Below are 13100 nucleotides of genomic sequence, written 5' to 3'. Positions count from 1 at the left end.
AGAGTCTCCTCCGAGCGGATGTGCCGCTTGGATCAGAGCCAGGTCTCCCTCAGTCAAATCCTCTCCTCATCCCTTTCTCCCATCCCAACCAAGCCCTATTTCTCAGCCTGAACCTTGTCTGACCCCTCAAAGCCAACCCTAACTCTCCCCCAGAAGCAGCTCTGCTTATTTTCCCTCCAAAAGGGCTGGCTCCACCCCCTTCTGGCTGGCTGGCTGGGTAGCCAATCAGAGAGAGGCTTCAGCCCTCTGTTGGAATTTCTGAGCCTGGCGCTGCTGTCTGTCACACACAACAGCTGCAGCCACAGCCAGAACCATCCCTTCAGTTTTCAAAATGCAAACTAGATTTACCGTAGGTCATTTGAGCACTAGGATTCTTTAGCACTGCTGAGGCATTGCTCATCCATAACCAGCTGGAAGTAGAATTACAGTTATGCTTCCACACAAAATCTATAATAAAATCCATAAAACACCACTGGCAAGATAACATAAGCCCCATTTAGGTTTAAACCAATCCTGATTTAAAATAAATGGCAATATATAAGGCACTACACATTGCACATTTCATCTGAAGTTGTGTAGTTGGCTTCCTGGGCAACTTGCTGGCTTCCAAAAACGAGTAAACATTGCTACTAAAAGCATGTCTAAGCAAGTATCTGAAGTTCCTGAAAGGTACAGCATCACCTGATGTTTCATTGGGGGGGGGGTGTACTTTCCTTATGTCGCTTGCAGATTTTAACCACATGAAGCATCTTTGGGATAAGACCTTCCTTTGTCTCTACAAGGCAAGGCAAGTTGAGGAAACCACTGCCATAAAAGTTTAAACTGGGGCTAAGAGTCCCAGAACCATAAAACTACATAGCTTGGGCAAAATATTTACATGTGTGCTTAAAACCACAGAGGGCAAACAACGAGCTACAATCTTAAACCTGGGGGGGGGGGGGAATCTCATAATTGCACAGATAATCTAAACTGACTGCATTTACACCCATCCATTCATCGTTTTATTCCTTAGCTGCCTTTCAGTACCGTAGTTAAAACCATATGAAAAAACACATAATTACAAGCACAAAAATGTAATGTAATAATAAACAATAAAACATCAGAAGCTGCAAAATCATAATTCTTGTTATAAATACCCTGTTAGTGATAACATGAATATGCAAAGAGTTTCCCCACCCCCACCCCCACGAAGTAGACAGCAGATTTTCTCCAAGTGGTGCATGTATCCTGCAGCTTAAGTATGTTAGTTATGTTTGGGCCACCTTAAGCACTGAGGTAGTCGTCTGTTCCCCATCCAACTCCAACCTTCATTTCCCTCTATAAATGATACTGTTCTAAACATGGATGGAGAACCCTTGGCCCTCCAGATCTTCATGGCCTTCAGTTCCCAGCAGGCCTCATCAGCATAGCCAGTGGTGAGACATGTAGTCCCAGCAACTCTTTGGAGGGCCACAGGTTCCCCATCCCTGTTCTAGAATGGGCAGTTCAGCAAGAGGTAGGGATCACACCTGATTATTTAGTTATGAGGATTCCCCCATTACTTTTAGCAGTTGACATCTGAGAAGAACCTGAACTTTATAAAGAACATTCTTTATAGGCTTCTAAACACACTGGCATTTCTACAAATGGCAGTTCTAGTTGGTTGGTCGCGGTAGGGTGGGGAAAGCCATCTATGCAGAAAGTTTTCATTGTTTATGCTTACTTTAATGTGCTTGCTTGTTTTTTCTAGACTGATTCAGCAACATCTTTAGATAGTGACAGCTCAGGAGAAGACTGGCTTATAAAAGTTTGCTGTCCAAAAGCCCGGCATCGATATCGTAGATACGCCCAAGCAAAAAAGGTCTATATTTTAGTAACCTGACTTTAATGTATCTAAGACTTGAGAAGAGGACAGCAATGTGTATGAACCTTTTGACACAACAGTATTCAGTGTGCAACCTGGATAATTGGGTATTGGGTTGATTTAGTAAAGAACTACACAATTGCTCGAATTCTGCCTCTATATTTAGATTTTGCTTTTAAAAATTAGTCAAATTCATGTGTCACATATACTCAAAATGCAGTGGGGATAAACTCATTCCCTCTTGCTCTAAACTCCTCCTTGATTCAGTTGACCAGTGCAACTTGGACATAACAAGTAGTAGTGCTTATGCATATGCAGTTCAAAGCATAGCATATTAAGTACTTTTAAACAACAACACTGAATATTTCAAAATAAATTTAATGTGATACATGAAAATGTAGGAGACACCATGAAATTCCCATGTCATACGAACATAAGATTGCTGGATCTGGCCAGTCAGATGTCTGTGGGAAACCTGCAAGCAGCACATGGGCATGTGAGCACTTCCCTCTCCTGAGAGCTTTTCTAAAGACTTCCTACTCGTAGAATTTAGCTCCTGAGTTAAAAGTTTTTTCTAGATTTGGGTCTTAGCACACAATGCTCTTACTGCGCCCTTACTATTCTGTCTCACTGTTTATTTTAATAAACTTATTAACTTAAGGGGCTCTACTTACCCTCTTCTTGCACATCTGCTTAATTCGCCTGGACGCTGTGTCAGCTGGGGCTTCCTGTATCTTGTGAGCATAAAGTAGTAAGGGCTGTGCCACGTCAGATGCACACACACAATATCTCCAAGCAAATAGTATAATTTTTAAAAAACAGATAGTCTGATTTTTTTTAAGCATCTGATTTAATAATAATAATAATAATAATAATAATTTATTTATACCTCACCCTCCCCAGCCAAGGCCGGGCTCAGAGCGGCTTACAAGCAATAATAAAAACAAGTTGAATGATTACAACTTAAAAACAAAATTAAAATACATTAAGATATTGAAACATTAAAATATTAAAATGTAGCCTCATCGCAGGAGGAGAAGGAAAGGAAAAAAGAAAGAGAGGGAGGGAATCAAATTGGCTCCAAGCCAAAGGCCAGATGGAACAACTCTGTCTTACAGGCCCTGCGGAAAGAAATCAGATCCTGCAGGGCCCTGGTCTCATGAGGCAGAGTGTTCCACCAGGCCGGAGCCAGAGTTGAAAAGGCCCTGGCTCTGGTTGAAGCCAATCTAACTTCCTTAAGGCCTGGGACCACTAGGGTGTTGCTATTTATGGACCTTGAGGCTCTCCGTGGGGCATACCGGGAGAGGCGGTCCCGTAGGTACGAGGGTCCTAGGCCGTGAAGGGCTTTAAGGGTCAAAAGCAGCACCTTAAATCTGACCCTGAACTCTACCGGGAGCCAGTGCAGTTTGAAAAGCACTGGGTCTGAAATGCTCCCATGGCAGAGACCCCGTGAGGAGCCTCGCTGCAGCATTCTGCACCCTCTGGAGTTTCTGGGTCAGCTTCAAGGGCAGCCCCGCGTAGAGCGAATTACAGTAGTCAAGCCTGGAGATGACCGTCACATGGATCACTGTGGCCAGGTCAGGGCGGGAAAGGTAAGGGACCAACTGCTTGATGCGGCGAAGGTGGAAAAATGTCGCCTTGGCTGTTGCTGTAACTTGCGCCTCCATGGAAAGGGAGGCGTCAAGGATTACACCCAAACTCTTAACGGAAGGCAATGGCACTAATTGGGCCCCCGCAAGAGAAGGGAGTTGGTCCCTCATCCCCATGCCATCCCGACCCAACCATAGGACCCCTGTCTTCGAAGGATTTAGTTTCAATCAGCTCCCACGAAACCATCCAGCCACAGCTTCCAAGCATCTGGTCAGTGTGTTCGGGGCTGAGTCGGTGTGGCCATCCATCAGCAGATAGAGCTGAGTGTCATCAGCATATTGGTGACAGCCCAGCCCAAAGCTCCGGATAATCTGAGCAAGGGGGCGCATAAAGATGTTAAAAAGCATCGGGGAGAGAATTGCGCCCTGCGGCACTCCACACACCAAGGAATGGCCCGACGACATTTCCCTCCCTAGTGGAAAGACAATTTTTCTAGTCTGATTTTTAAAAAATTCCTACTCCCAACCCTCACTTTATTTTCCTCAGTGCTTGGTTGTCCTGTGAAGGGAAAAATATTGGCATTTTTTCCAAGCCAATTAAATCATCTTTTTAATGACTGAAATAAACTAAGTTTATACTCTTGGGGCAACATGCGGTGATATACAGTATGTCCATTTGTTCAATGGAAATTGGCTTGTGCAACATGATTTTCAGTTTCTCTTCTGCATCTAGCCCCCTTGCATGCTAGAGGAACGTTTGAGGGGGTTGGGAGGGTGCAGGAGGGATGAGAGGAAAGAGAAACCCCCTTGTGTGAGCAGACACTTGCATTACATTGGCTCTCACCCTTTTTTAAGAAACACACTTGTTTTGAGGAAACTGGGAAATCCCTTGGAACTTAAAGCTCATCAGCCTATTGCTGTGAGACCTTTCCTGCTCACTCTTAAGTCAGAAGGATGTGACAATGAGACATACTCTCAAGTAAGCATTGCCTTAGATGGTTTTTTTAATTTAAATTTATCCTGCAAATATCATTACAGCCTACAAAGACTGGATTCTCGCATTTGGATAAAGAAGAGGATTTTATAGCGCTTACAGAATGGATGCCTATTACACCTTACCAGGTACAGAAGGTCAAATATTTTCTGGAAGAAATGCAATAAAGCTGAAGCATTCTGAATTCCAGACACAACTGATTCTTAATTTTTGATGGATATGATGGAGGTAACAGTGCATCAGTTAATAAGAGCCTTCTTCTGTTTGCTTTTCCTTTCTTTCACAGTATTTAAGATTTGTGTTATATATGTCGCCACAATTTCATTGTTCCGCAAGGGACAATGACAATAAAGATATCGTATCGTATCGTATCGTATCGTAATGCTTCTAAAATTTTCAAAAATGCTATCCCTTCTTAAAGACAAGCTGTGGGGATTTCAGAGAGCACTGTTACTTAGTTTCCTACTGATCCCATGAAGCAATCCTCTGTATCTTGTTTTATGTTGTGTACCGCCCTGAGATCTGTGGATGATGGGAGGTATACAAATTTAATAAACAACAATAACATTAAAGAGACAGAATGTAGAACAGGATGTGCCACAAAACTTCATCTGCCCAGGAAATAGCATATGGATATGTATTGTCTTTGTGCACCTTTGGGTGGAAAATCAGCCAACACATTTTACAGTGGTACTTCTGGATGCGAATGGGATCTGTTCCGGAGCCCCGTTCGCATCCAGAAGCAAACGCAACCCGCGGGTCGCGATTCGCCGCTTCCGTGCATGCGCGTGACATCATTTTGACCGTCTGCGTATACACAAGCAGCGAAACCTTGAAGTAACACACTCCGTTACTTTTGGGTCGCCGCAGCGCGCAACCCGTAAATACTTATTGTGTGGCTATTCCCTCCCCCCCACAGGTGGAATAAATGAAGACAACGGACACAGAGTTTTAGGTTAATGGGCGAAAAATGGCCACAACTTTATTGATTACAGGAAAGAAGGGTATTGGCTTTAGGCATTGGCCCTAACCGACTATCCGGTCTGACCGGGAAGGGTTAAACACCAACAGGGGGAGCCACCCGAGATGCATATCCCTAGGCGCTCCCCAAGGGGTTACCGCTCGGGGGCGCGCTTTAGGCCCTAGCCTCCGTAGGTTTCGGACGAGGCGTCGCCCCTCTGAGTCCTTTAACGAACTACCCTTCAAGCATTGGGGGAGGTGATGGCGTTCCTCCCCCCCAACCTCATCTGCATGATAATACCCCGGCCAATGCCTACCGCCAAAACCGAGGGAGTTGTGACGATTTGCTACGAGGTAGGCGAAAAAACCAAGTGGCTCACAAAACCAGCCAATTAGCCAAATGGAAAAACTCCTACCAGGCCCCTTGCGGCGACCAGCCGAAGCCCATAGCAAGGTCAGTGGCAAAACCTAAAGGGCGGGTGGGTGGGAAACTGCGTCGTCTCCAGGGAAGAAAGGGGGTGAGCCAGGGGCTGCCCTGACCTTAAGTGGCCCTAGGAAGGCCCGCCCCTGCCGCCCGCCAATTGGCTCGCGCCACAGGGTATGCTAATTGGGTGAATCCCTGTCTCCTGCGAGGCTGACGCCAGCCTCGCAGAGTGAGTGTGGGCGGGGTCGTGATCCCACAACCCCCCCTCCTCCTGAAGGTCGGAAGGGGCATTCCGAAGCTATTTCAACCCGAGGTATGACTGTATAAGTACAGTGGTACCTTGGGTTACATACACTTCAGATTACAGATGCTTCAGGTTACAGACTCCGCTAACCCAGAAATAGTACCTTGGGTTAAGAACTTTGCTTCATGATGAGAACAGAAATTGTGCGGCAGTAGCGCAGCGGCAGCGGCAGGTGCCATTAGCTAAAGTGGTAACTCAGGTTAAGAACAGTTTCATGTTAAGAAGGGACCTCCTGAACGAATTAAGTACGTAGCCAGAGGTACCACTGTAAACTAAACTGGCAATTGAAGATAGATGGCAAGAAGGAGCTGGATACTGTTAAAAAATAATCTATCTACTAATTTGTTAAATATTCTTTATCTCCTGTCGTGTGAAGGGAAACAGATACAAGTTAAACAAATGAATTTTCAGAAGTCTGTTGTGGCTAAGGCTGGTGACAGATGGATGCTAGTGTTTTTAGAGTTGGTGATTTGGAAATGAATTATGGTTTGTTGGTTGTTTATACATTTAACTTTCAACTCAACAAATAGGCTTTACAGGTTTTGTGTTGATTACAAATCTTGGAACATCTGTATGAAAGTATTATAAGTGAGGCAAATTAAACATGGGAAGCTGTAATTCTTTCCACCCACTTTCAGCTCCCTTAAGGACTATTTATTTATATGTTTAAAACATATACAGTGGTACCTTGGGTTACAGACGCTTCAGGTTACAGACTCCATTAACCCAGAAATAGTACCTCGGGTTAAGAACTTTGCTTCAGGATGAGAACAGAAATCGTGCGGCGGCGGCAGGAGGCCCCATTAGCTAAAGTGGTGCTTTAGGTTAAGAACAGTTTCAGGTTAAGAATGGACCTCTGGAACGAATTCAGTTCTTAACCGGAGGTACCATTGTATTAGCCATTCTTTGGTTGTAGCTCCCAGAGAATCTAAAAAAAAAAAAAAGCATAAAAATTGAGATGTGGTAATGCAATCATTTACAGTGGTACCTCGGGTTACAAACTTAATTTGTTCTGGAAGTCCGTTCTTAACCCGAAGCATTCTTAACCTGAGGCACACATTCCCTACATATGTAGGCCTCCTGCGGCCCCAGAAGCAGATTGCATTCGTATCCCGGGGCAAAGTTCGCAACCTGGGACATCTACTTCCGGGTTTGTGGAATTCGTAACCCGAAGCGTTCGTAAGCAGGACTGTTCGTAACCCGAGGTACCACTGTACAGCTATTTAAATCTTAGTGTGATAGCTACATAGAAACACTGTTAAACTAGTTTCTTATGTATCATTAAAGATGTATTGCATGTTTGTGCTGTAATTGGCCTGTTTCATAGTTTCTCAGAACTATAGCAGAAGATGAGAATTTTGGGAAGCACTGTATGTGTGCATTGTACTTCTAAGATACAGCACTTAATATTTCCATAACACTATGCCAAGTACATTCTGCTTAGTCACCTTATCTAATTTCTGCATATCCATTGCTGTTATGCCATGTTCTTTCAGGCAGAAAGAACTTCTAGGGAATCAAGAAAAACATCTCAAAGAATTGAATAAGTTGGAATTGAGGACTGATGTCACAGTCCTATGACCTAACTTTGGAACACTTATTGTCTATTGTAGGGAAGTTCTGTTGTACTAAGTACTGGTTCCCCATTCCACTCAGTAGCCTACAAGATACATATACTTTTAGAGTGAGTTATTAGAAAGTTGACGTCTGGCTTGACAAGCTGTGATCTGGAGCTGTTGAGAGGAGCCAGTATATTCTTTAAAGGCCTCTGAATATTTTTGTTTGTTAAGACTAGTGGGCTCTCCCCCCCCCCTTTTTGCTAATTCAACAATCTCATACTAGGTCTATCCTGGAGTGCCAAGGCAGGAAAGTACAGACTTGGAGTGGCTCATAAGACTTCGCTGTCCAAGGGCCCAAATGGAGCAGATGAGGGCGGAGCGAAAGCAAGTGAGTGACTAGGTGCTTAACGTGGGACTATATCCACTACTTTGGCAGTGTACTATCACAAAATATGTAGTGCTAGCAGTGCAAAACAGTTAAAGCAGCATTTCATTTTGATTTAATTAAGTTTCTTTAAAAAATGATAAATCTGAAACTCCCATTGTGAGGTCAACTGATCTAAACATAAGTAGCCAAATTACTTAGCTAGACCTTGATTCTTTACATTTCAAAAGAGCCAATGGGGGCTAGAGTGATGGACTAGGACCAGGGAAAGCAGGATTTGAATCCCCACTCTGCCCCAAAGATCACTGGGTGACCGTGGGCCACTCACAGTCTTTCAGTCTAGCCTACCTCACAGGGTCACTGTGAGGATAAAATAGAGAGGGGAGGGGAAAGTGTGCATACCACTTTGAGGTCCTTTGAGAAAAGGTGGGATATAAATAATCTGGGGAAATTTTCCTTACCCTGCTCAGAAGGGTGATCTTCATATTTACAAGCAGGCATAACACAATGGCTAATGAACTTCTTTGGGAAATTTCCAGATGAAAAGTTGTATATAAGTACTTGAAATAAATAAGAAAAATAATGTACTGAGCTAAGCTCTTGTGTCCTGGCTTTGAATGTTATTACATGGCCTTGGACAAGCTTTTCTCTCTCAGCCTCAGACCCCCATCGGCCACAGGGGGACAACAGTGATTGCAAGAAATTATAACATATTCAAAATACTGTATAAATGCTGAGCATTGTTATTGAGGTGCATGCTTTTCCTGTTAATGGACTGTCAGCTCCATCAGTGGAAAAGCTAAGGCAGTTATATATTGAAGGCAATTTATATAATTACTCATCATGTCGAAAAAGAGTTCTGTTTAGTTTCCAAATGTTTGTAGTTGCAGAGCAATGCACAATATTTTATTTATTCACAATGTTTATGTGGTTACTTTGGAGGTCATACAGTAGTCTTCTTGTTGTTTTTGTTGTTTAGTCGTTTAGTTGGGTCCGACTCTTCGTGACCCCATGGACCAGAGCACACCAGGCACTCCTGTCTTCCACTTCCTCCCACAGTTTGGTCAAACTCATGTTCGTAGCTTCGAGAACACTGTCCAACCATCTCGTCCTCTGTCGTCCCCTTCTCCTTGTGCCCTCAATCTTTCTCAACATCAGGGTCTTTTCCAGGGAGTCTTCTCTTCTCACGAGGTGGCCAAAGTATTGGAGTCTCAGCTTCAGGATCTGTCCTTCCAGTGAGCACTCAGGGCTGATTTCCTTCAGAATGGATAGGTTTGATCTTCTTGCAGTCCATGGGACTTGGTTGGCAAGATGTTGTCTCTACTTTTTAAGATGCTGTCTAGGTTTGTCATTGTTTTTCTCCCAAGAAGCAGGTGTCTTTTAATTTCGTGGCTGCTGTCACCATCTGCAGTGATCATGGAGCTCAAGAAAGTAAAATCTCTCACTGCCTCCATTTCTTCCCCTTCTGTTTGCCAGGAGGTGATGGGACCAGTGGCCATGTTCTTCGTTTTTTTGATGTTGAGCTTCAGACCATATTTTGCGCTCTCCTCTTTCTTTCTTTTTTGCATATAATTTTTTATTAATTAACATCAAAAAACAAAACAAAACAAAATATATTAATTTCACATCGTTTTTCACAACTTAATTCTTTTTTTTTGGACTTCCCTCAGCTGTTCCGTAAATCATCCATAGTTATAATTTTAATTACGCATTTCTCAGATTTATATTGACATTATTTATCTCTTTTTTCCTATTCCCTTTAGACAATACTTCTTACTTTTTCACAGTGCTTCTTTAAATCCCTTTAGCGTCATCTGTCCCTCACTTATATGTTCCAGATATTCCACAAATTTCCCCCAGTCCTCGATGAACTTTTAGTCTCTTAAATATCTAATCTTCCCTGTCAGTTTATCTAGCTTTGCGTAGTCTAACAGTTTCATTCTCCAATCTTCCACATTCGGTATTTCTTGTTGTTTCCAATTCTGGGCCAGTAACACTCTTGCTGCTGTTACTGCATATTGAAAAAAATTACAGTCTTTTCTTTTTATCTCATTTCCTACTATTCCTAACAGAAAGACTTCTGGTTTCTTTATGAATGTATATTTTAAAATCTTCTTCAATTCATTGTATATCTTTTCCCAGAAGTCTTTCACTTTCTTACATTCCCACCACATGTGATAAAAAGTACTTTCTTTATCTTTACATTTCCAACACTTATTGCATGTCTTATACATTTTTGCTAATTTTGCCGGTGTCATATACCATCTATAGAACATTTTCATCACATTCCCTTTTAACGTCATACAAGCAGTAAAGTTTAAACCTTCCTTCCATAATTTATCCCAGTCCTCAAATTGTATATTGTAACCCACATCTCTGGCCCAACGAATCATTACCGATTTAACTTCTTCATCCTTTAAATTCCATTCTAACAACAGTTTATACATTTTGGATAGATTTTTACCATCATTATCTATGATTTCACTCTGAAATTTAGAATCCTTGTCTGCAAAACCTCGTTCTTTACCATCTTTCCTAAACATCTCATTTGTTTGGAAGTAATGCAGCCAATCATATACATGTTCTTTAACCTGTTCACTTCCATACATCACTACTGGGAAAACCATAGCTTTTACTATACAGACCTTTGTTGGCAAGGTGATGTCTCTGCTTTTTAAGATGCTGTCTAGGTTTGTCATTGCTTTTCTCCCAAGAAGCAGGTGTCTTAATTTCGTGACTGCTGTCACCATCTGCAGTGATATGGAGCCCAAGAAAGTAAAATCTTTCACTGCCTCCATTTCTTCCCCTTCTATTTGCCAGGAGGTGATGGGACCAGTGGCCATGATCTTCGTTTTTTTGATGCTGAGCTTCAGACCATATTTTGCGCTCTCCTCTTTCACCCTCATTAAAAGGTTCTTTAATTCCTCCTCACTTTCTGCCATCAAGGTTGTGTCATCTGCATATCTGAGGTTGTTGATATTTCTTCCGGTAATCTTAATTCTGGCTTGGGATTCATCTAGCCCAGCCTTTCGCATGATGAATTCTGCATATAAGTTAAATAAACAGGGAGACAATTTTGAACCAATTTTGAACCAATCAGTTGTTCCATATCCAGTTCTAACTGTAGCTTCTTGTCCCACATAGAGATTTCTCAGGAGACAGATGAGGTGATCAGGCACTCCCATTTCTTTGAGAAGTTGCCATAGTTTGCTGTGGTCGACACAGTCAAATGCTTTTGCGTCGTCAATGAAGCAGAAGTAGATGTCTTTCTGGAATTCTCTAGCTTTCTCCATAATCCAGCGCATGTTTGCAATTTGGTCTCCGGTTCCTCTGCCCCTTCGAAATCCACCTTGCACTTCTGGGAGTTCTTGGTCCACATACTGCTTGAGCCTTCCTTGTAGAATTTTAAGCATAACCTTGCTAGCGTGAGAAATTAGTGCAATTGTGCGATAGTTGGAGCATTCTTTGGCACTGCCCTTCTTTGGGATTGGGATGTAGACTGATCTTCTCCAATCTTCTGGCCACTGCTGAGTTTTCCAAACTTGCTGGCATATTGAGTGTAGCACCTCAACAGCATCATCTTTTAAAATTTTAAATAGTTCAAGCTGGAATATCATCACTTCCACTGGCCTTGTTATTAGCAGTGCTTTCTAAGGCCCATTTGACTTCACTCTCCAGGATGTCTGGCTCAAGGTCAGCAACCACACTACCTGGGGTGTACGAGCCATCCATATCTTTCTGGTATAATTCCTCTGTGTATTCTTGCCACCTCTTCTTCATGTCTTCTGCTTCTGTTAGGTCCTTACCACTTTTGTCCTTTATTATGGAAATCTTTGTACGAAATGTTCCTTTCATATCTCCAATTGTCTTGAACAGATCTCTGGTTCTTCCCATTCTGTTGTTTTCCTCTATTTCTTTGCATTACTCATGTAAGAAGGCCTTCTTGTCTCTCCTTGCTATTTTTTGGAAATCTGCATTCAATTTCCTGTATGTTTCACTATCTCCCTCGCATTTTGCTTGCCTTCTCCCCCCCGCTATTTGTAAGGCCTCGTTGGACAGCCACTTTGCTTTCTTGCATATCCTTTTCATTGGGATGGTTTTTGTTGCTGCCTCCTGTATAATGTTGCAAGCCTCCATCCATAGTTCTTCAGGCACTCTGTCCTTAAACCTGTTTCTCACTTCCACTGTGTATTCATAAGGGATTTGATTTAGATTGTATCTTACCGGCCCAGTGGTTTTTCCTACTTTCTTCAGTTTAAGCTTGAATTTTGCTATAAGAAGCTGATGATCTGAGCCACAGTCAGCTCCAGGTCTTGTTTTTGCTGACTGTATAGAGCTTCTCCATCTTTGGCTGCAGAGAATATAATCAATTTGATTTCGATGCTGCCCATTTGGTGATGTCCATGTGTAGAGTCGTCTCTTGTGTTGTTGGAAAAGAGTGTTTGTGATGACCAGCTTGTTCTCTTGGCAGAACTCTATTAGCCTTTGCCCTGCTTCGTTTTGAACTCCAAGGCCAAACTTGCCAGTTGTTCCTTTTATCTCTTGACTCCCTACTTTAGCATTCCAATCCCCTATAATGAGAAGAACATCCTTCTCTGGTGTCATTTCTATAAGGTGTTGTAAGTCTTCATAGAATTGGTCAATTTCAGTTTCTTCAGCACCAGTGGTTGGTGCATAAACTTGGATTACTGTGATGTTAAAAGGTCTGCCTTGGATTCGTATTGAGATCATGATATCATTTTTGAGATTGCATCCCAGTACAGCTTTCGCCACTCTTGTTGACTATGAGGGTCACTGTCAGGGAAGAGTTAGAAGTTTTCAGTTTATCAGAGGGAGAAAGCATTCCCCAAGGGGGGAAGGAGAGCAGTGAATCTAATAGAAGGGAGCAAGAGAACAACAGGGAGGGACCGGCTGTTCACAGGAAAGGCAAGGGTTAAGTTCTAGCTCAGATTGGGAGGAGGGGAGATACAGGCCAGCTCTAGCCAGGAGGGTAGGAAAAAGAGCAGGAAAGCGAAGGGAAGGGCGCGTTCGCCATTTTGAGA

General features: G+C 42.8%; 1 protein-coding gene across 1 annotated transcript in view; it reads left to right on the top strand.

Annotated features, from left to right (window-relative positions):
- Positions 1-13100, top strand: part of LOC307213116 (uncharacterized protein) — a gene marked incomplete at its 5' end in the record, with an annotated part of 36242 nt that overhangs the window by 1446 nt on the left and 21696 nt on the right. Inside the window, 3 exons of the mRNA XM_079970844.1 lie at positions 1730-1840; positions 4471-4554; positions 7957-8061. Of these exons, the coding sequence (XP_079826970.1) occupies positions 1730-1840; positions 4471-4554; positions 7957-8061 (300 nt within the window). The remainder of the gene's footprint in view (positions 1-1729; positions 1841-4470; positions 4555-7956; positions 8062-13100) is intronic.

Source organism: Podarcis cretensis, assembly GCF_951804945.1.
Source record: "Podarcis cretensis genome assembly, chromosome: 3".
Classification (NCBI taxonomy): Eukaryota; Metazoa; Chordata; class Lepidosauria; order Squamata; family Lacertidae; genus Podarcis; species Podarcis cretensis.
Note: the sequence above shows the minus strand (reverse complement) of the source record. Positions and strands in the feature narration are given on the sequence as shown.